The sequence below is a fragment of the Ischnura elegans genome, chromosome 5 (assembly GCF_921293095.1).
Source record: "Ischnura elegans chromosome 5, ioIscEleg1.1, whole genome shotgun sequence".
Lineage (NCBI taxonomy): Eukaryota > Metazoa > Arthropoda > Insecta > Odonata > Coenagrionidae > Ischnura > Ischnura elegans.
The window spans coordinates 101,310,334-101,334,482 of NC_060250.1; the positions used below are offsets into that span (position 1 = coordinate 101,310,334).

At 40.4% G+C, this 24,149-nt stretch overlaps 1 protein-coding gene across 2 annotated transcripts in view; it reads left to right on the forward strand.

Moving 5' to 3' along the window:
- Positions 1-2,455: 2,455 nt before the first annotated feature.
- The window catches only part of LOC124159345, a 38,945-nt gene continuing 17,251 nt past the window's right edge, over positions 2,456-24,149 (forward strand). Inside the window, exons 1-4 of one of the 2 annotated variants that reach the window (XM_046535102.1) lie at positions 2,456-2,749; positions 12,141-12,500; positions 20,708-22,963; positions 23,803-24,099. In XM_046535102.1, coding sequence (XP_046391058.1) covers positions 2,597-2,749; positions 12,141-12,500; positions 20,708-22,963; positions 23,803-24,099 — 3,066 coding nt within the window. In that variant the 5' untranslated portion in view covers positions 2,456-2,596. The remainder of the gene's footprint in view (positions 2,750-12,140; positions 12,501-20,707; positions 22,964-23,802; positions 24,100-24,149) is intronic. The other variant, XM_046535101.1, reaches the window with a different exon arrangement.

Below are 24,149 nucleotides of genomic sequence, written 5' to 3' on the forward strand. Positions count from 1 at the left end.
AGGCTAGAATATCCACTTTGATTCCTTTAGCTTGGCCGTGGCAAGGAAGTGCTCAATACGCAAAAGGAGACACAATGGAGGAGATTGAGTGGAGGGTTAGGGTGAAGTGGGACCATGCGGTGAGGGAAAAGGAAATACATAAAACTGATGGAGGATGATTTTACATAAACGGGAAAAAAGAAAGAGAGCATCATATAAGTACATGATGATAAAAATTAAGCTGTAGTTTAAGATAAATACTAACAATATGTGAGGTAAATTATGCACATAAGTCTAAAGGTGAATTTCACTGGAGTAAGAAATAAAAACACAGAAATCGTTGTAACTTCAACATTTTAATAAATAGTAATAGTGACATACACACCAAAACTAAGCACAAACAGTAATATCAATTGATGTAGCTATGCACTCTAACCAGCTGAGCTGGGAAAGCATCCTTTACAACAGAAAAAAATACACTAGGTGCAACACATAAAAAACATTGGTTACAATAGGTCACAGGGTATTTTGAATAGGAATCCTCATTGATTTAAGGAAAATAGTGAGATCATCAGTGATCACTGAGATGACGAAATAAAATTGGAAGCCTGAGCGGAGAAACTGCGGCACCAAAAAAACTTTTAACTTAAACAGAGAGGAGGTCGTATTTTCAAAAATTTACAATAGTTAAATGAATTAATCAGGCCCGTGCAGGACCCGGTCTTACGTTCTTAGTGCGGTGGACGGCCATGGCCAGAGGATGCCAGGCACACTCTGCAGGGGGAGGATTACCGGTATGATCCATAATGAATTATATTAATTTAAATTATTTTTTTGCTTACTCAAGACGGTGTTAATTATGTTGTTAAAAGAGACATTATTACAATCAAGTTGACTGCTCAATGCTGGTTGACTGGTATCTTTCCTGTAAAATTTGTCAGTTTTGGAACAGGAGGGTGACAAGGATTTCCAGGCTTGAGGGTGCACCGGGATACGACCCGGTGTCACGACGGCCCAGCATGGGCCTGGATTTAATTCAACGTTAGGATGAATTCATGCATCACACATCCGTAAAAAAATTCTTTTCATTAAATGAACTTTATAAAATTGTTTAAATGATAATACCATCCCTCCCAATCAATATAAAAAATAAACTTGCAATGGCAATAGAATGGATTTTAACTTGACTATTTCTAAGACAGAAACTTAACTACATAATTTCCGGGGAATTACCCTGATGACAAATTAATTGAAAATAATGAAAAAAGTCATTTTCCAGGATTAATTTTTGTGGAACCCTTGGAAACTTATTAATCGCAATCAATACAAAAAATATCCGTGACTCTTTCATGACATTGTAAGTACTTTTACAGAGAAAAGCTACTTTAGGTGACTTGAAAATTTCAATCCATACACACGGATTTCAATTAAATCATATCCAATCACCGATATACAATAGCATTGGCAAAGATAAAACTTGGCTCTTTCATTAATTTACAGCCGTGAATCTAAAAAAAGGTATCCTAACTCTTACTCAAGCTACATATGCCAAAAGGAACACAAACAAGCACCAAAATTGTTCGAAAATATCGTAGATATTAATTTCAAGCAGCTGTAACAAATACAAATTAACGCGTGAAAGCAGCTAATAAAAAACTATGCCAGATGAATTTCGCACTAATTACCTATCAGTAGGCTACTTCATAATTATGGTAGAGGTAAGGGTTGCGGTGGAGCTCTTGAGCACACAATGACCACCCAGAACTTAAATTTGAAGCACAAACTAGCAGCTCAGTGCTTCCGTGTTTTCTGAATACGTGGAATGCTTTCGAAATCATGTTGTAGAGTAGGCGTCCAGTTCCTGATGCAAAATCAGTCCAAAAGAGATATCACTTAATTGATTCCCTACAATGGCAAGCAGATTAAAGATGAATACATTCCAAGCACTTAAAAGTGAGTCAATTACTTCCAAAGTGAGGGTAGGTATTTATATCGTACTAACAAAGATATCTAAATGTACGCTACAGTTAGAATAATAATAAAGCACTCATTGTGTTTCACAACATGGAAAATAGTAGAAAACTGACGACTGAATGACAATTAATGGGCATATATTTTGTTAGTATTATCACTACCTTCAAATTCATTTGCAACGAATTGATGGGTTGACGAGGTATCTAGAGATTCTTGGAATGATTAAGGATACATAAAGTTCACAGTCATAATAAAAAAGTAACTGCTAAACTATATGCCGATTAAATTGAACACGAATCGTAGCACAGATCATTTTCAACAAACAATTAAACTTCCGCTTCCTGACGTCTGCACCTTGGTCACAGGGACCAATCACCTTCCACGAATTTACGGCAGGCAGTTGAAAGCGCCCCTTGGGATCTTGGGATATGACAGGTGGAAGGAGGGGCTGAGGAAGCTGGGGAAGTTGTTAGGAGAGGGCAGTCGAAGTGATTTTGTCGAGCAAAGTCGCCTGATGTCTTGATGCAGGAACTTTGAGGCCTGTGTCGGTGGTGCACGACCACCGCGTGAGTTTTGGGGCATTTGATGACTGCGTAATACTTACTTATTTGTGGATTACCGAGTGATTACAGTGAACTTAATCATGAATGAAATTAATCAAATACACTATGAGGCTGTTGAGTCTTCATGCCAGCAAGTAACACCTGACAGCAATCAAGACGAATCTCTCAGTTTAATGCGCTACAAGGATCTGCAGCAGCTCGCCATGTCACTGAACCTTCCTGGAAACTTGAAGGTATGTCGGAAAATTTTTGCGTTATCTATCTTGTCTAATACCCCCGTACCGAGATTTATTTGACGTAATCGTCAGTTATGGCTTGCCGCAAGGTGGTTCGCGATAGCTGTAATGGTGTCATTTCACAGAAGCAGTCTTTTTTAAATTAATGATCTGTTTAGTTATTAGCTATCAGGTCATATGCTGGCATAAATTTTGTAAAAAGACTACGACCATGTGTGAGTCGGTTACACTTAAATGAACTATTGCAAAATGGAATTCTTTGTTTAATGTTGTTTTTGTTGAGTAGAATTTAAGAGTGAGGCCGATGCCAGAAAGAAAAGTTTTCGGGTAGTTCACTTGGAGGGGTACCTACTTATGACTCAGTTTGGGGGCGGGGGTCTTTGTACCTGTTGATCGCCTTCTCACACGACAGCTGTAGAGGCTCAAGAATAGTATATTCGAACCATTTGGTTTGGGAAATTTTAAAATTTTTTGGTGCTTCAGTTGTGATTGAAAAATTTGTTATCTCGTATTCAGTAACCTACAGGTATAAAAACTTCTTTCGTGATTGCGAGGGATTTTAATCAGCCCTTCTAATTCTGTGATTTTTAATTAAACATGATTTGAATGTAATCAATAGCGTTATAAAAACAGACTCTTATTGTCATTAGTGCTAAGTTTGAGTGAAGCGGAAGAAAGATTTACTTTGCGCACTTGGGCAGTCTTCTGCGTAAATGTCAACCTGAGGAAATTACTTTTCGTGTTAACCTTCTGCTAACGATGGAGAGAATGTCCCCGAGACTGATGAGGAGAACTTACTCTAATTTCATTCTGGCGAGTCTTCAGATTCAATTGATTGTGTGTACGCGTAAAACATTCCTACTGGTGACCCGTCTCTAAACCTCTTTTTTTCTCAAGTTGTCTCGGTCTATTTTTTATAGGACTGTGGCGAGGAAAATTTTCGGGGGGTGCCCGTAAGACCCACGTGTATAGGGAGATTGAGATCGAATTTAATAGATCAGACTGGTTCTTTAAATTTATTCTTAAAGAATTTAAGATATTAACTTTTTTATTTATTCGTATCTTATTTAATATCACGATCACGAGCTGTTGAGTGTATGCCTAAGCAGTGGCGTAACTAGGAATATGCTTTGGGGGATGGGCAACACCTTCGTTCCGAGAAAATTTACATGCCTAGAAAAACATTTTGCATCATTATGGCACTGAAAATTTAACTTTAAGCAGATGCATTTGTTATAACCCAAAACTAATCAATATTTTTTTTATTTCTCCGAGGCTTGGGGGAGAATGTATCCCCCTCATTCCCCCTTCATAGTTACTCTGCTGGGCCTAAGCAGAGATGATGTGCTGTATTGCCTCGCCCCTCGCGGCTAGATTGTGACCATAGGGAGTGTCTTTCTTTAGGGGGGTGGCATATATACGATCATAGGCGAATCTAAGGGTGGCACGGGAGCACCCCCCCCCCAGACCCTTAAAAAATATGCAAGATTTTAATACGGCTCCATCATTATTGCGTTCGTTTTGTATTGCGAGGTATCCTTGTGCCCCCCCCCCCACGGCAAAATCCTGGATACGGCCTTGCTTGTGCCCCCCAGAAAGAAATCCTGGATCCGCCCCTGAATACGATTCCGGCGATAGTGGGCTCCTGGGGAAGGGCCCTCAAATGTATTGGATACAGGAGGTGACACTGAAGTGTGGTGTGGTTTTTTAAGGTGGGGTTGGGAAAACACGGGATTGCCCGAGACTTCATTATGCCTTTGGCTAATTTTGACGCCGTTTTTCTTTCCTTAATTTCTTCCATAACCCTCCTGGTGGCCCAAATGACCTAAGACTATGGTCGCCTAGCAAAATGTCATGATTAGCACATCGTGTCCCTTAACAAAGTGAGATGTTAACGTATGCCAATGTTTAGGCACCCTTGAATCAGTATGCTACATGAGAGGAGTTAAGATTTCACCCACGCGAAGTAAAAAATAAATAATAAGATTTGTTAGGAGTGATTTGAGTAAAGTTCATTTAGTCAATACTCCTTTCGTGGTCAAAGTTTTAAGTTTAAAAAAAGTGATATCTATCAAGGCCCGTAGCTGATTAATTTTTCGGGGCTTTCAATTTCAGGAGGTAGGAATGAGATGGTGTCTCTCAAAAATTTGAACCCCCCCTCCTCCCGGTGACTACGGCCTTGTTTTTAATGTTGGCAAGAGCTGCATGCATTTGTTGTATAACCTATGAGGCGGGGACCGGTTGGCTTAAGCCATCCCACAAGGTTATCACGCGCCGTAGTTCGACCCGGAGGTTGGTGTGGATGAATTTTGGTAAAGCTCACCCTGGAATAGAAGGTTGTTCCTACAGAGTTGAATGGCGGCGGCTACCGGGCTCATTTTTATCAAGGTTGCGGCGCACGACGTCGTTCACGCCTGTAGCGCACATGAATCCTCATTTCTGAATAGGAGGGCGTCTTACTTATTCTCGCCTCTGAGGGGGCTACCATTAGAAACACCACATACACTTATAAAAATTTGTTTAGTCCCAGTGCACAGCGTAACCACGGTGACGAGATGCTATCGCGCCTGTCAGGGTACTTGAGGAATATTGTTCTATCGTTGATCGTGTTTAAGCTTGATTACACGGTACATTAACCTGTACAAGTTAATGTCTGAATGCATAAATGATATTGGTGTAGCGTAACGAAATATATATGACTGCATGGACCTAATTAGGACAGTTTTTATTTTCTGTACATGCACTCGTAGAAGTTGGGTGGTAACACGGTGAATTTTTTGTTCGTTGACACGTACATTTTTCTCTCCAGTCCACCAGAATCCAATACATTCAGTGGCCCAGCGAGGGGGGGGGGGGTTTGGGGCATAACCTCCCCCAGAACTCAGAGAATTTTTTTAAGTTTAATCCATTTTACTTAATTGGATTGATATCACTAATAGAATAGTGTAAGGATCAATAAAAATATCCCTCAGAAAGCCGTAAAACTCACCATTTTGAACCATTTATCTTAAAATTCCGCAATTTACTAATCTCGCACCCACCGCTTATCCTAGAGGGTATTCCATACCCCCACACATTCCCCCGGTATTAGTTGCACCTTAACCCCCCCAGCCTTAATTCCTAGCTGCGCCCCTGCATACATTTAGGTATTAACTAGCATGGGTTAATTTATTGTGTTACCAGGTCGTTGGAGTTTGAAAATGAAAGAGACCCGTATATTTCAATTTTCAATCCCACGTCTAATTCTCTGGTTCTGCGCTGCAAAATATTGGCGACCTCAACCTTTCGCATTTAAGTTGATGACATCACAAACTCATGCCATGAGTGTCGCCCCGTTTATGCTGCTACTCGGTCTTGTGGATGGGCCGCGAGAAATTCGTCGTCTTTCACACTCTTACTACCGATTTCTTCTTCTACTTGTTTGTGAAAGATTCTTTTTGATTTATTAAATGAACTGACTCTCTAATTACGTCACGAACTCGTGAAAAGTGGGTGGTAACTTCTGAATGTTTTTTTTTGGAAACTTGGAGAGAATGGAGAAATGGAAACTTTGGAAATTCTTGAGGGAGAATGGCTGAACCAGGAAGATTTTTAGTCATGAATCATCTTTTGATTCAACCTCCGAAATCTTTCACTGAATTGGAATATCGTAATCGTAATATTGTAATCAAGATAATTAGAACCTTGGGAGAGTAAAGGCCTGTTTACAGGATACATAAGCACGTACGAGTTAATGCGTAATTGCATGCAAGGGCGTGTCTAGGATTTTTTTCTGGGGGGTAGGGGTCACCAAGGTCTGTCAGGCAAACGGGCTTCCCATATTTGGGATAAAAAACTACATACAACCATTAATCTATGAAATACAACTGATGAATTCAGGCGTGACTATGTGAAACCTCTCCATATTGGAAATAAAAGAAAACTTTGAAAGGTTCACTTGTGTATTTACATAGGCACGACCCGGGTTTCGTAACGTAGTTACATCTTCAGGTGACTGAGATTACATGCATCTTATAGTTATACATAATTAAGTGCGACAGTAAAGACATCTATCGGAAGGGATTGGGTGAGTGGGGGTGGGGGTTAGCAGGGAATGGAGGGGGAGGAGGAATCGCTTCAGATAGATACCTTTACTGTCGCAGTCAATTATGTATAAATGTAAGATGCATGTAATATCAGTCACCTGAAGATGTAACTTCGTGAAACCCGGGTCGTGCCTATTTAAATACACAAGTGAGCCTAACAAAGTTTTCTTTTATTTCCACGATGAGATACTCTCTTAATTTTAATATAAAAGTTATTAATGTGTAAATATTAATTAATTTGGTATTAAAATACAAAATTAATATTTATGTAAAAAATTTCGCTTATTTTTCAAGCTTCTGGGGGGAGCACGTACCCCCCGAAATCCGCATATGATTGCACGAACGGTTTTGGTGTAACGGATCATGTACGAATGCATGGGTGAAAAAAGGTTCTCTTTTATGTTCATGCATTTTGGCGTTCATTCTCGCGTTCATGCATTTAGACATTAACTCTTACGGGTTACGGCACCTGTGTGTGAACAGGCCTTAAGACCCCGGTTCAGCCAGACGATTTCGTTCTTTCAATTTTGCCTCTCGCAATATCTCGCTCGTACTCGGGCCAATAGTGCTTAGGAAGGACTTGTGATGATGCATCGATAATGGAGTGGAGATCAAGATTTTCATAGGGTTAGGTTTTATGCCCTCGCTTATTAAACGTCAAACTACATTGGAATAAAAATTATTTTTATTTTTTTTATTTATTTCATTTTTGGAGAGAGAAAGGGTAAGACCCCTGACCCTAATATAGGTCCGTGATACAGGTGTGCAGCCAGGAATTAAGGTTGGGGGAGGTTTAGGTGCAACTAATACCGGGTTGTGCGGGGTTATGGTATACCCACCAGGATAAGCAGTAGGTGCAATATTAGTAAATTGCGGAATTATAATGTAAATGGTTCAAAATGGTGAGTTTTACGGCTTTCTGAGGGATATTTTATTAGTCCTTACGCTATTCTATTAGTAATATCAATCTAATTAAGTAAAATGGATTAAACTAAAAAAATTCTCTGAGCTCTGGTTTGGGGGGTTTATCCCCCAAAATCCCACCCTCGGTGCGCCACTGCCGTGATAAACGCCAGTGGTTTCTACGGCGCGAGCTAGTTACTAAATTCAGTCCCAAAATTAAGAAGTGAGTAACTAAAATTATTTTTCGAGTATGCATTCTAGTACTAAGGCCCGGAACTAGGACGGGGTTGAGGTCGGCAGATTTCAGGGGGCGGAAAAATTTGAATAGTGTACTTAAAAAGTTGTTAAATTTTTATTATCACATTATTTAACAATAATTATTAATTCATAAGTCATTAAAAATAATATTAATGAAAACTCGTAATAGAAAACATACGGTGTTTAATTTCAACTACTGGATCTCTAAATAATTGCCTATGGATGTATTGTATTTTAGTGATGGAGTAGGGAGAGGGAGAGAGCGAGGGGGGAACAGAAGAGGGGGCGGCCAACTGATCTTTAACCCCTGACAGAACTCCTAGTTTCGACCCTGCTAGTACTCATTATATTCGGCGAGATTCACGATCCTATATTCTGCCGACTCAAGAGTCAGTGCCGAAGCGTTGACTTGTTTTTTGTGCCCACGGCGACCTCGTCTACGTAACCCGGCTTGTGACATTCACGCATTCTAGGGTAAAAAGGAGTTTGATTTGATTAACAACTTTTTTCGTAAAATATATCACGGTGGCGCGATATCCTTCTGGGTATATCGCTTGGTTAATGACTGCATAATCGTATCTCGATTCATGACTTCGGATACCCCAAAATATAATTCAGGAATTGTGAGATGGTCCAATGAAATGGTGCGTCCACCTGAAGGTTTGAAACACACACTCCAGTGGCTTAATCCGGTGCGAGTCCTACCATCACCGATCCGCAAGATCGTGTAGCTATAAAAACCTTTCGGGGGGAATAGAGGGGTTGGTTCGATTGGAACATTTTTAATCGCACATTTTCGTCCAACCTTAATTGTGTAATGATTAAAAAAATCGAGAGTATTTAATGAAATGTCGAAAAGGCCGGATATCCGAGAATAACCATTGTCATGGTGACTGCAAAAAGCATCCAAAAATGTTTGCGTTGTCATAGCTCAGTGACTAAGGAGTTGCGAGCCCATGTTTATGGCCAAAAAACTCGAAAAATTGTCTCTCCTACCAACTTCATGCATATTTCATATTCCTCATGAAACAAACTGAATTTATTGTTACCGGCTCGAGTGTCTTTAGCTGTCGGCAGCGGTGGTATCATGGTACCGGAACGCGCCGGAACACCGCGGCGTTCCAGTACAGGCTAACAAAAGACGTAATAGTCAAATAACACTTTTATCAATTTTGTTGCCTCAAAATTTCTAATGTTTACATACGTAACCAAAACAAAAAGTTGTGTAAAAAATTAAAATGATAACTTGTGATAAACAAAACGCACAGCGTAATATTTCACTTTAAAAAAAGTCAAGGAAAGTGCGTTCCGGCACTTCTAATTTTGCCATGACGTTACTTGTCGGCAGGCAAGTAGCCAGTGGGGAATGTCTTGTTAGAGGGCTTAATTCTCCATCTCTTCGTTCTCCATGTTTCCCGCCGGTGGCCTCTCTCTTTAATGTATTTGATTTCCCACGTCCTCGGGGTGGTAATTTTCCATTTCTTTGTTTGTTAACTTAACTGCGTTCACTTATTCAATATCGACCGACCCGGTTTTCGGCTGATCGTTGCAATTCTTTAATTACGTTGGCATTGCCAAATCAATTTTAAATTAATTTATATGGTTATTCATCATTATTTTAATTTGATTCGTGATCTATTATGAATAGAAATGTTAGATGTCGATGGAAAAATTTACGGCTCACTAAAGAATATTAATATTATTATTTCATTGAAAACTGATAACAGTTTTTCATTTTGATTTTTCATTTATTTTATATTTTTTCCATTTTTAATTAATATCGTGTTTTATATTTATTTGTGGCCCTTTTCCATGGCACATTTTTAAAATGAAATATGACTTCCGTGGATGAAAACCTTCTGATGGGGTCCTTGAGGGGCCCCAGTGCCGAAGGATAACCGAGAGAAGCCGAATGAGCAGGGTCTCACTGGCCTCAGCGATGATTGGCGTACGTAAATGCATGGCCGCAAACAGAAATTCTGCAAAACGAACACACCCCAGGCCTTTTTACAATAATTTTACATGTTTCCTCGGCAAATAACGGAGGAACTGTCGTATGTTCAATCGTATTTTGTCTTTTTTCTACCTTCCATTAAGTTATTACTGGGGTAGGGGTGCTCAATGTTTTAAATCAATGATTTCAATAAGTATGTACCATCAGGGGCGCAGCTAGGAATTTAGCCTGGGGGGGGGGATTAGGTGCGACTAACACCGGGTGTGTGGGGGTATGGTATACCCACCAGGATAATCAGTAGGTGCGAGAATAATAGCAGGAATTTTAAGGATAAATAGTTCAAAACGGTGAGTTTTACGGCTTTCTGAGGTATATTTTATTCATTCTTACACTATTCTAATAGTACTATCAATCCAATTAAGTAAAATGGGTTAAACTTAAAAATTTCTCTGAGCTCTTGGGGGGTTAATCCCCCCCTCGCTGCACCACTGTGTACCATTGAAATAAATTGCACGCAATTCCATTTTTTATAATGCGGCAGTTTAGCATTTCATCCACTCTATTTAATTTATTTAACATTATGGTCCCTTCAAGCCACTCTTGGGTTATCTGCAGGTTCCTTCTATAACCTATCAGTAGAGTTATTTTATATATTTAGCAACATTATCCTGAAGTCAATCTTAACATTTACCATTTTAGTTAAGAAATAGGATAATCCAGGTATGACAGACCTCTTCGCTAATGGCCTAGAAGTTCAAACCCTCCCTTCCCCGAAATATTTTGGGCATGTCTTCGTAATTGTTCATTTTGTCGATATGTTTAATGCAGCTGAACTCCCTCTCCGTCCCACATTTACCCTCTCGTCATATGATCCGTAACCCGTAAATATTTTATGGCCATGACGTTGACCCGTGGCATAATTATTTGCTGATCGACGACACCCCATACGATATAGTAGTATTGTCATCATTAACATCATTGAATGCACTGATCATTATTTCCTACTTCCTATGTTCGGTTAAAATTTCTGCTGGATCTGATCGAGGTGAAACCGATGTGATGACAGGAATGTAATGAAGAACGGACGAAGTGTGATGGATTATTGTGCCATGGATAAAATAGTTTGTTTCACTATGTATCTCATTAATAATCCCCGTTTGCCCAACTGACATATCATCATGCTGTTTATCACATTTATCATAACCTTATGTTGTTTTTGATGCATTATCGGGGCCCAAAATTTAATAATAGGTTTTTAAAAATTAAATTAGGATATGAGTATGTTGAAAATTAAATCGAAACTGGTTGAAAATAATTTTTTTCTTCCTTAAAAGTTTATTTATTTCTCCACTTTTTGTGCATTTTATAACATGCTCCTCCAAGATATCTCCTCGGACACGAATTAATTTGTCACGAATATTACATTAGAGGATTCTCAAGTCCGCCGCCAGAATTTTTGCCGCTCCGCGAGCATTAGAATCAGCTTTCAAAATATCTGTCGCGGCGCTTTCAGTCATCAAAATACACGGCTGTAATATATGTGACTGACTGTGAGTCAATATGTCTTATAAACCACATATTTTACGCCTACGAGACAATTGTCAACTGAGAACGACCGCTTACGCTACGGTTAATGGCGAAAAATACACTAAATGAGATACGGCAATCTAGTGGCGCGTAACATGCGCGAGAAACTGCAACATGTAACGCTTAAAGCCATTTTCTTGGGCCTCCTATAATAGTCCCCCATTGGTATTTGTAACCAAGGGGACTGCGTAGGGCTGGCCCAATTCCATTTCATAGACGGCTGATTACTGTTGCCACTTCAGTAGCATTTTAATGGGGTTTTCAAAAGTGCCCTCGGCGCGGTGATGAGTGCAATTCGATCCACTTACTTTCCAATATTTTGCAGTATAATGTTTGGAATAGCATTGAAAAGTTATGAATTTGATAAATCACATCATCACGTGTACAAATTTCGGTTAACACCTCTTAATTATATCTTCCTAATTTCCTCGTGAAACTTGAATCCCTTTGCCCCTCAGCGACGCGATTTGCGACTTTTGTAAAGCCATTTAAATCCGCGGTGGATGAAAACGCATTTAGAGGGCGACTTGAGGAACATCTTTTGTAATATTCCTGTTTGTAATCAGCGAATATGCTTTCCTTTTCCCTTTCTTTTGATCAGCGCAAGTCACTGGTGGATCTGATCACGGCGAAACGGTCGAACAGGAACGATGACGTGGAGATGATAATAAACGAGCATCGCGTCAACCGGAAGCCAGTGGTGAGGCGGCCCCGCGAATGCGAGGGGGGTCGGCCCGAGGAACTTGGGGACGGCTGCGTGGTGGCCGCACACTTCATGGAGCCCTCGGGGTCCGCCGACTACGGGCCGCCAGGGGCCGAGTTGAGCGCCCCGGTACGGAATGATGAGAGGCCGCGCAAGAAACGCCAGGACGACCCCCAGGAAGTGGCCGCTACTGCGCCCGCCACCTCCGCTCAGGGTCCCCTGGTCACCGGCGAGATGCAGAGTGCCTTCGTTGCGCAGGTACTGTTGTGTAATATTTTTTTTTACTTTTCCCCCCTCCCTCTCCAGCGCACAGATGAAGGAATGATAGACTGCAAAGCCAAATAACACTTACTGATATTCGAAACCTTAATCCATTCGCTCCATTCAACACAAGGCTACAAAAAAATGTAGCCACGGTAAATCTAAAACTTGCTGATGATTTATTTTTTTTTTTCCAAACCACTGAATACAGCTCATATTGGCCATTTTACATCGGGGTAATCAACAAATTTAACAAGTAAACGCAATGCAAGGTAAAAATCAAAGAAATCGCTAAACGCCCATTAAAAATTGGAAAAAGTACTGAAAATTGTTATCTGAAAAAAATGCTGTGCAAATGCAGGAAGGACGAAAAAAATGCAATTCAGAAATTGTGCGAAAAATCCTCAGGGGAAAAAAATCATTCGCCTTGACCAGGATACGAACCTGGATCCCCCGATTTCCGGTCTAGAGCTTTAGCCAGTTAAGCTACCGAGGCATCATTCTTCCTTGTAGAAAAATTTTTGATTGATAGAATGATTTTTTTCTCTGTGTATTTTCTCCACAATTTGTGCATTACGGGTGACTCCGTAAAGATATCATCGTGGCTAGTACCGGTATTCTTAAATTAAACAAATCAGAAATGAAAAATACGCTACCGCTACCAGTTGTTCTAGGGAGTGCCGCCATTAATATCCTGAACTGAGAAACTGTTTCCATCCGTGATAGTTCGACGAGAGAATGACATCTTAAATCATTCATTCGTCAAAAGGGACTCACTGGTATTAGAAATTTTACTCCTGAAGCAAATAAGGCGAACTAAACCCGGGGTCCCTATCCACGAAGGCATCATTCGGATGGTTCGTGGTCGGTTCTCGGAAATACGTCATAATTTCGGAATGAGCTATCCACTGAGGTATATCCGAACTTTCCGACTCCGGGCAAAAAAGTACGTATTACAGCAAAGAAAAGGTATGAAAAACCGAGCGGATTAACAGGTAAGAGTAGTATTCTTTGAGTTAAGTTTTATTTTTTGAGATAGTGAAGAGGTGTGCCTACCTTGCAGGATGGACAAACGCAGAAGTTGTGTGACCTGGCGTAACGAATGGAAATGATAAAACGACGCAAAGAACGCGTCGGACGCAACCGAAAGTGGCACTATGGGGTTTGGGAGCATGTAATTTATCTATGTACTACTTTGGTTGCTATCCGTGAAGTCGTATGTAAACACATCGCGGACAGGCAAATAGGCATCCTCTTTTATTTATATATATTTTTTATTCAACCATTTTTAAGCCCCACAGTGTTGTGTAAATTTTGAGGAGAGAGGACGAAAATAGACTGTTGGAAGTTATGTGAATATTGAGGAGAATGGGCAAGGAGGGGGGGGGGGCATAATAACGGACATTGTGGCGAATAGCTGGGTGCATTCAAATCCTGTGAAAGAGCATGACAAATTTCAGAGCTCTAAACAAGACCTCGTCTGTGCGGTGGTAATAATAATTTGATTTATTGTGCTTGGTCTTTTCCACTAAGAAAAGTATTGGGTTATACAATACACTAGCACTCATAATAGACAAATAACAAAAACTTTTATGGGGAAAACATAGGGATGGGCGGATAAATTAAAATGAAAATAACATGATAAAATAAAAGTGAAGAAGTAACAACAGAAGTTACATACTTTCGAGAGTTTGTATGCATCGCAAACATCTTTGCTCAGTGACAGATGGAAACAGAATCCTTCACATCCTTCGGAACACTGATCCACAGTTGTGCTCCGACAACAGGGAAAGATTTTCCATAAGTGGTCGTTGTGTATTGGGGCTGATGAAAAAATCAGGAGCCGTTCTAGTCAAAACGTTGAGCTAGGTTTACCATGAGTTATATGGACAACATACGTATAACATGTTTTACGAATAAGTTAAAATTCCATGTAACACGTAACATTGATTTGTCAATTATCCTGTTTATATAACATGCTAATCTGTGTAAATCTAGCTTTGGACTTAGTTCGGACCGAAAAAAAATTCTATAGGTACCTAGTTTGTTCATTTTTGAAAGGACGTGCGTGTATAGATTGCGTGTGAGGGGGTGGAATTTTAGCTGAACGATTAAGGAAGAGCAGAAGAATAGGATATATCGACCGTATGAAAGTGATTAGGTCTCATTGAAGAGGAAGGTTAAATTTGGGTAGGGGGATATTCGATTCTCACCATGCCCCATGTAATGACTGATTGTTAAACAACTTTATTCATTCATTCAACCTCGTTAGCGTAAACATTTTGCAATATAAATTCACATAAGGGAAAATAAAGGGTATAGGAACGCGCAGCAGGAAATGGAGAACTCAGTTCTGTCACACACTTTGCATTCGCTTCCTTGTGATATTCATGTTCTGCGTATTCACAATGGCCTGTCCAAGGGGTAGGGATAGGTGATTGTTGGGTTTTCTTTGGCCCACGCAGGGGACCCAGAACATTAGGCATTGGTTACCGATCTAAACCGGGGTATGAGTGGAAGGAGGAACCCCAAGTTAACCATTAGTTAAGCCGGAGCCCCAAATAGGCCTGGTTACGCGGTACATTAACACGTTCAAGTTAATGTACGTTTGCGCAGTGGCGCCGACACCATGAGGCTTGAGGGGGCCCGAGCCCCCTCAAAAATTCGTTATGGGTGTGAGGAAAATCTGTGTCCCGGAGTGTCCAGATATCGAGATTCGAGATATCAGAGTTCTAATGTTGATCATATGACTCATCTAAAATGCTTAAAAAACTTAAAAACTATATATATCCCCCCAATATTTTTTGTAAGTCGGCATCCCTGCGTTTGCGTAAATCATTTTGGTCATTTTGATGGACCGGAACGGAACATGTACGAATGCATGAACAAAATTATAATAGGTTCTATTTTCTGTGCATGCATTCGCACAAGTTGGGTGGTTACCCGGTGTATTTTGGCGTTTATTCTCGCGTTGATACATTCAGACATTAACCCGTACGTGTTAATATACCGTGTAACCAGGCCTTATGACCCGAGATGTTTTTTTTTAGAATGAAACAAATATTTTCGTTCCATTAGATCACCGAAACTCATCGAGAAACAATATGAAATGCTTAAAAGTTTGTGTCTTAATAGTGAAACCCAGATTTGTTTTCAATCTTGTGACCATTACTTCATTCAAAGCTTAAATTCTGGGTCAATATGACCAGATGCGCGTAGTTTCGTAACTTTATATCACGCGACTACTGATGGATTAAGATTGCCCTGGTGCCCCTCTGAGATGCCCTGACTCGAAAATTACGAAAGGAGATCCTCAAGTCGGCCTCATAATGTGTTTTCTCCCACCGCGCATTTAAATCGGTTTGCAGAAGTCGCCACCCTTGTCGCCGAAGGACAAAGTGGGAAAGAAGGAGTGATTAGGGGTGTTTGCCGAAATTTTTATGTAATTTATCATATTTATAAGTCTTCAAGGCTATTCCTCGCATTTGCCGAGGCAATACTGCAAAACATTGGGGAAAAAATGGATCGCATTGCACTCATCACTGCGCCGCGGACATTTATGGAAGCCGATTAGTATGCGATCGAAGTGGCATTAGAAATGAGCCTTGTATTGGATGGAATTGGGCCTCTTCTATGCAGTCCCTTCGTGCCCTGAAATGAAATGGCATGGTTGCTGGCAGATGAAAATGTTGCGTAGCTGTTATGCATGAATGGGATCGTCGAGAGGGGTGGAGTTGTTTTGGTGTTGTGGTTGTTTGTTGTGGCGCAGTGAGGGTGCCGAGTCTCTTATCTCTCTCTTGACCTTGAGTGGAGGTCTCTCTTATGCTCACCGTATGTCTATGGACCAACATGGCTGGTCGGTTAGATGGCGGGTTGTATCATTCTCCTCGTTTTGCGTCAAGGGGACTGCATAGAGGAGACAAAATTCCATATAGGTAGTATTTTAATCGGTTTTCAAAAGTGTCCGCGGCGCGGTGATGAGTGCAATTCGATACCCTTTTCTGCAATATTTTGCATTATAATTATGGTAATTGCGAGGAGTAGCATTGAAAAGGTATGCATTTTATAAATCATATCATCATGAATGTAAATTTTGGTTGACACCCGTGATTATATTTATATAAATATTTTATAATTAATATTCATATAATATTAATATTTATATAAATATAAAATTATCCGACCGAATATCCGAAAATATAAAAGAGGCCGACTTAAGGATCCTTTTTTTGTAATATTCGTGTTTTACATGTTTGAAAGGGCCGGATAAAGGAGTTTGGTTTGCGTAGGAGGGGTAGTGGGCAAAGATCAGTTTGCCGCTTCCCCCCTTCCTCTGGTCCCTCCTCGCTCCCTCCTCCCACCCCACCATTGTAATATTAACATCCGTAAGCCATTCAATTAGGATGACGTAGCTGAAATTACGCAACGTACGTATACTATTAATGCGTTTTATTAGTGTTATTGTAAATTAATTAATAATTCATCATCATCATCATCATCACTGGTCAACAATCCTAGGATTGGTTTGACGCAGCTCTCCACTCAGTTCTCCTATCAGCTAATCTTTTCACACCTACGTATTTCTTCTCTTTCACATCTCTCTTTACTTGTTCCATATATTTTGTTCGGGGTATTCCTTTTCCATTCTTGCCTTCCACTTGTCCTTCGACGATTGTCATCATCAGGCCATCATGTCTCAAGATGTGGCCTGTAAGGTTTTCATGAGGCTTCTCTTCTCTCCTACCCATCTTAGGACTTCCTTGTTACTAACTCGGTCGATCCATTTGATTTTCATCATTCTTCTGTAGCACCACATTTCAAAGGCCTCTATCCTTGCTTTTTCTGCTGCGGTCATTGTCCATGCCTCACTTCCGTATAGGAGCATACTCCAGATGTAGGTTCTTATAAATTGTTTCTTTACTTCCATAATTAAGTTTCCCGCTGTAAGCAGGTCTCTCTTTTGGTGGAATGCTCTCTTCGCCTGGGCTATTCTGCTGATAATTTCTTTCTTGCTTCTCCCGTCACTAGTTATCTTGCTTCCCAAATAACAGAATTCATCCACCTCTATCAGTTTTTGCCTCCCTATTTTAATGTTGGTCTTGACTTCTTCTCTTCTGCTGCATACTAAGATCTTGGTTTTCTTCGTGCTTATTTTCAGTTGATATCTACTCATTACCCTAACCATATTAACCAGAATATTTTTCAAATCCTTCTCTGTTTCTGCTATAACGGCTATGTCATCGGCAAATCTTAGCATGCTTATTTTTTCTCCATGGATATTCACTCCCAATTCCTTTTCTTTGATTTCATTAATGGCTTTTTCAATGTAAACGTTGAAAATTACGGGTGACGATGTACAGCCTTGTCGCACTCCTTTCTTAATTCTTAGTCTTCACAGCTGGGCCCTGATTTTATCACGGCTACTTGGTTTTTGTATAAACTGTGGATGATTCTTCTGTCATTATAAAGAACCCCAATTTCCTTTAGGATTCCAAACATTGTTCTCCAATCCATGTTGTCAAATGCTTTCTCCAAGTCCACAAACGCAACGAATGTTGGCTTGTTCTTTTCCATTCTCTTTTCTATGAGCAGTCTTAGGGCCAATATTGCTTCCCTTGTGCCTTTGTTTTTTCTGAATCCAAATTGGTCCTCATCCAAGTACTCTTCTGCTTTTCGTTCTATTCTTCTATAGATGATCCTTGTCAGTATCTTTGATGCATGTGTAGTAAGGCTTATGGTCCTAAAATCTTCGCACTTCTCCGCTCTTTTCTTCATAGGAATAGGGATTATAATGTTCCTCTCGAAATCCTTTGGTATCTCACCTGTCATATACATTTCACTAATGATTTTGTATAGCTGGTTCAACATCTTCTCTCCTGAATTTTTTAATAATTATTGTTTAATAATTTAATTAGAAAAAATAAATAGATTTCTAAACTGAAAACTTTGTAATAATTAAACGTTTAAAATTTTGCCGCCCCATGAACTCTGCCGCCCGGGGCACTTTCCCCCTTTGCTCCACCCTAGTTCTGGGCCTGATGTTGTATAAGTATGTATCTGTCTTGTGTGAGCATTGCAGATCGTCAGGGTCGGCTCTATGCAAAATACTTAACCGGGCGAACTGTGGTTGTGCCGCCCCCCTACCCGGGAGTTTGGTATGGAATACCTCCCAATGAAACGGGGTGTCCAGGGAAACTCCCTTGCTCTTTGTGCGTTAGGTCGCCCCCCCCTAGTTACGTAGCCCCGGCCAGTTGCCCGGTTTGCCCGGCCCTTAAGACGGCCCTGCTTATCGTTCGTGGTGAGTCGTGTGGACGAATCTTTATCGTGTATTATCACTTTTCCTACATCCGAAGCATTCTGTATAAATGGCGATTTTATATTTATTGTGGCGGGTTAAAAAGTACGCGTAATTGAAGGCAGTTGACAAACATTAGAAAATAGAATTCTGTATTTGACCATTTAATAATGGCTAATAATAATAATAATTGTCATCCTCCGCACATTTAAATGGATTTAAGGAAATTGCCACTCGCGTCACTGACGGCATAGTGATCTATCTGATTTTCACAGGGGAAAAAAGATAATGTTTGTGTTTTTTTTACAAAATTTTATATTCGTGATGGTACAGTCTATCGAATTCACGACTCAAAAATTCTATTTATCACTAGTACACGTACTTAATTGCAAACATCCTTATGTATCTTCTATCTATATGCATATAAAAGAGGATGTCTGTTTGTCTGTCCACAATGCAATTGCATATGGCTGCACGGATTATGACCAAAGTTATTCCATAAGTGCATCTCATGCTTCCAAAGCCTGCAGTGCTGCTTCTGGTTGTGCCTAACCCATCCTTTGCATCGTTTCCTCATTATGGTTTGTTACGTCATGTCATACAACATTTGTATTTGGACATCCTGCCGGGTAGGCACACCTACTGACATGTTGAAAGGGAAAACATAACAGGTAGGATTCTACACGTAACTGTTAATCCTCTTGGTGCATACCTTTTTGGTGGGGTATGAGTTCACACAAAGTTTTTGATCTGCGCTCGTACGGACTCACATAACAATCAATGTTGTGGAGTGGGGTATAATATACATGCGCTCATGACCACATAGCACCCATTCTCTACCCTCTGGGTACTCTCCCATCTTCGGATAACATCCCCATTCACTCTACCATGTTTTTATAGCTTTGTGCACAGTGTGTGCAAGGTGGAGGCCGATTTGCCATCTTCCCGATCCAATAGTGCCTTTTCTCTCAACTTCACCATTCACTGGTAAATGGCCTACCAATAACCTTGTTGTCCTTTTAACTGTGCATTCTATCAAATCGATGTTCTTCATTAGTTCTTTCCTATTTTCCCATTGAGAGGTCAATATGACCTTGAATTCCTAGTTCCAAGTTTCCCCCTTCTCTGGGTACTATCCTTCCTGAGCAATGTTGGTTGGCCGGTATATCGAGATTAAATAGATCAGGAAAGATTTGATGCTTTCCCGGCGAATGATGTGAGTAAACTTCTATCGGGTTTCCCACCGGGTTAAAGGCTTCATAATGGCCGATGTTTCGAGCTCCGACTCGGCGCTCATCATCAGGGCTACTGGTCATGGCCATTATGAAGCCTTTAACCCGGTGGGAAACTGAGAGAAGTTTACTCACATAAATAGATCACTTTGCATTCATCACCGTACTGTGAGATTTTTTGAGAGAGTGAGACAATGGATGACAGCCATCTAAAAGTTGGCAGAGATGGAGAACCTCACCCGGTGGGAAACCCAAAAGAAATTCAGCATCGGTGGAATGTTGGGTAAATGAGGAATGGGTAAGGAAACGAATAAGATTTTTAGATATAATGAAAGGGAGTAGGCCTTATTGTGAATCGAAGATGGAAGTAGTTGAAGGAAGAGAATGGTTACAGTGTAACATTGACCCCTTTGTGGGTTAAACCCTCCGTGAGCCTTTAAAAGAGTCACCAAAAACAAGTAAGATGACCTCAATAAATATATTTTAATAAATATTCATGCAAAATTACTGTTTTTTCCCAAAATTTTCGGGGGGAGGACCCAACAATCAGTATCCCCCCATTTGCCCTTGGTGTGTTTTTCATATTCCCTGAAAGGGCCCCTAAATCTCCGGTAAACCCCTCATGTCAAAATCCTGCTACTTCACTGATGTTACCTAATTATTTTTCTGATTTGCAGGTGCCGTATCCATTCAGGTACACACTACAAGCCAGTCCTGCGATCTCGTCAAAAAGCATTTTAGCCAGCATCTTAATAGGCAATAGCTCATCGCAGGCCCTGCAATTGAAAAGCCAAACCAACTTCAGGTGCAGTTCTATCAACAATTATGGAATTGTTTCCACAGTTCCTGTACAAAATAATAATATTAATAATACTATCAGCACCAATCAGTATCCCTCCTCATCTGAAACGGACAATTATAAATACTTGGCAAATCCTCAAATTTCTTCAAATTATTCTTCAGTTATGAGTCAGGATTCTGGTTCGAGCTCTCAAGAATCTTCTCAGAGTGATCACATGTATTCAGCCATCCATCAACCAGCCCAGATGACTTCGGAGAGTAATTATCTTACACCGTATGCCATCTCTCATCCTGCTTACACTGCATTGACCCACTACACAAATATACCTAGTTCCTATTCACACCTTCAGCAACCATGTTTCAGTCAGCATGATAGTGGTGGTAGTTCGGTTTACTATGGGTATCCACATCAGGTTGATGCGACACCTAATGAAGTCGTGAATCCATCCGTAGGAAAGCAGTCATTATCTCAAGTTTATGGGCAAAACATCTTTACCAACCAAAGAATAACAGACAATGGATACGCTGCAAGCCCACTGGATGATCCCAGCCGTAAACATGGTACTCACATGTCTCATGCCGGGTCCCAGTCTCCTGCCCTGTCAAATAATACTGCCAAGTGCTGGGGGAATGGCAGTTCGGTGAGCACAGGCATGGGATCCCAGGATATGCACAAGAAATCCCAACTTGGGTTTGGCAACATAAATTCTGTCTGGCATTATCAAGGTATGGCTCTCAATTATAATAATAATGCTCCTGTGGGTCATTCAGTGGTGGCTCACGATTTGACAGTTCCCTCCCGTCGTACTCCCCAGGATAACTCTTTGGGTAATTCGTCTTTGGTCAAAGACCCGATAGTGCACCCTGAAAACTTGGAGGAAAAGGCTTCTTATCATGATTATTCTGAAAGTGGATCTCAGTCTTCCTGTCACTCTTCAAAAAGCAATCTGGAGGTTGAAAATTCATGTGAAACACCGTTGACTCATTCAGCTGACTGTGTGCAGAATGCGGAGCAGAGTCATTTAACGGAGAGCATGCCTCAAACGCAGCAATCACCACAATGCTGTGAGGAGAGGAGTGATGGGAATCCTTCACCAGCTGAATCAAATTCCATGAGGGAAGGAGTTGAACAAGGCAGAAATCTCAGCACGCAACTAAGTAATTCTCAAGTGAACGTCCACGAGGCTTCCAAGTGTCCCCAAGAACCAATTTCCAGAGATGCTCAACATATGCCCTACAGTGGAGAATCTGGTATGAATTACTGGAGCAGTGTATATCCCTCAGTGAAAACTTGTCATTCTCCACATTATTATTCTGGATTTAACACTCGTGGAATATCAGTTTATGGGGTTGCAGCACCAAATAATAATTCTCTACCATGCTCTGATAGTGATGCTGCCAAGTATTCGCACCAGTCTGCTACTTACCAGACCCTGGTAAATTCCAATTCTTGCCTCTCCTCTCCCATTCAAAGTTCCCAGTACAATCATTCGATGGGGGTTTGTTATGATTACCGTTATGGCCAGGGACCATATACTAATCATGCCCAAAGCTCCTATTCTCCATGTTCAGGGCAGGAAAACAGTGCAGGAATGGACTCCACAAATGTTTCCAATGATAATGCAGATGGTTACCTCCAAGAGCAGCCATGTGCTGAAAATTACATTACCCCAAACTCAATGGAAAGTATGTGGTCCTCTGCCCAATCAACATCTAATGATTTTGAAAATCCCTTGGTTGCATCTTCACCCGTAAGTAATGAATTGGAGGGAGTACAGAATTCGTGTATGGAGGGAGTTTTTCCTGATGAAGGAGATTTGGAGATGGAAGATGAGCAAGGATTGGCTTTCCCGAACATCTATGACTACGTGATGGGCTCGGCTGAGGATGAAGGGGAGTCTGCGATGTCTGCTAAGATGGGTGAGGAAGGCGGTGTGGAAAGTGATAATCCTACATCACCTGGGAGCTCGTGTGGTCAGGGGAAGAAGGAGCCTGTCCAGGATGAAACGCTGACTGAAGACCAAGCTGAATCAGCATGCGAGGAAAGTGATGGCTCCAAAAATGACAATACGTCCTTGGCCAGTCCTTCCAAGGATAAAAGAAATGCAAGTGGAAGCAGTACTTCGGCAGGGGTAAGTTGTACTAAGTCTTCAGTTTTTAAAATGTCTAAAAATTTCTCTGGTAATTTTTTTGTATGTCTGTGTTAAGGTTTTCAAAATGATCAGAATCCAGGTAATCAAGTCAAACAAGTTTCTCATTTTGCATTCTTGTGTCCATTTTGCATTCATGTGTTTGCTTGGTGAAAAAAATGCTTGAGGCTTTTCCAGCAGGCATGTATGGTCATTAAAATTTTGAAAGACTTAGTAATGGCCATAATACATATATCTAACAATAAGTTTCAAATATTCATTTTTTAGATATTTTATTTGTAATTGGATGTAATAAAGCCAATGCTCCTGAGGATTCTGTTGACAACTTGGGACAGAAAAAGATCTCTAACCAATATATAATGCTTGATTCAATGAAACTTAGTCCTGATGAAAACCTTAAGGTCCCAAACATTTGCTTACTTCGAAATTGTTTGCAAAAATTTTTGTAGATCTCATCTTTGCATGTTTCTTCTTTTTCTCCAATTGGTTTTAAAATGGGCAGATAGTAAATAAAGAATCACTTTTGGCTATTTTCCCTTCATTAATGTAAATTATCTTGGGCAGCTTCAGTTTTTCAGTTATCTTATGCAATTTTCTGTGCATACCGTGGATTATAATGCAAAATGTTTTAGTATTTCATTTTAATCCATTTAAATTGTTCTTAAATCATTATTCCAGAGATTTAGCTATCTTGTTTTCAATCATATCTTTTTCCAAATTAATCTGAATTGGGGTCATACATGATTTGAATATGGTTCTGCCGGGCTTATGTATATTTTTAGGCTTGTATTTACCATCATGTTTTGTTTCATTGTTTACAGAAATCCTCTACAAAACGTCGGAATAGTTCGTCCCTGGATTCATCAGGGAATGATGAGACTGAAAAAGGAACTCCAGTGGTGGCATTGAAACGACGTAGCCAGTCTTCTCGGATAAAGTCGTCAAAAATACATCCTTTTAGGGGGGAAGGTGGGAAGGGTCGCCGAAGTTCATCAGTCAGGCGATCTGGATCCTGTGGAAAGACAATTATTAGAAAAGACATCATATCCTGTACTTGTGACCATGGGAATTGCAGCTGGGTGGGTCGAATTCCAACGATGGCCAGTCACATAATATCTGTGAGTTGTTTCATTTTTACTATTTAGTTCTTACTATTATGTTAGTTTAG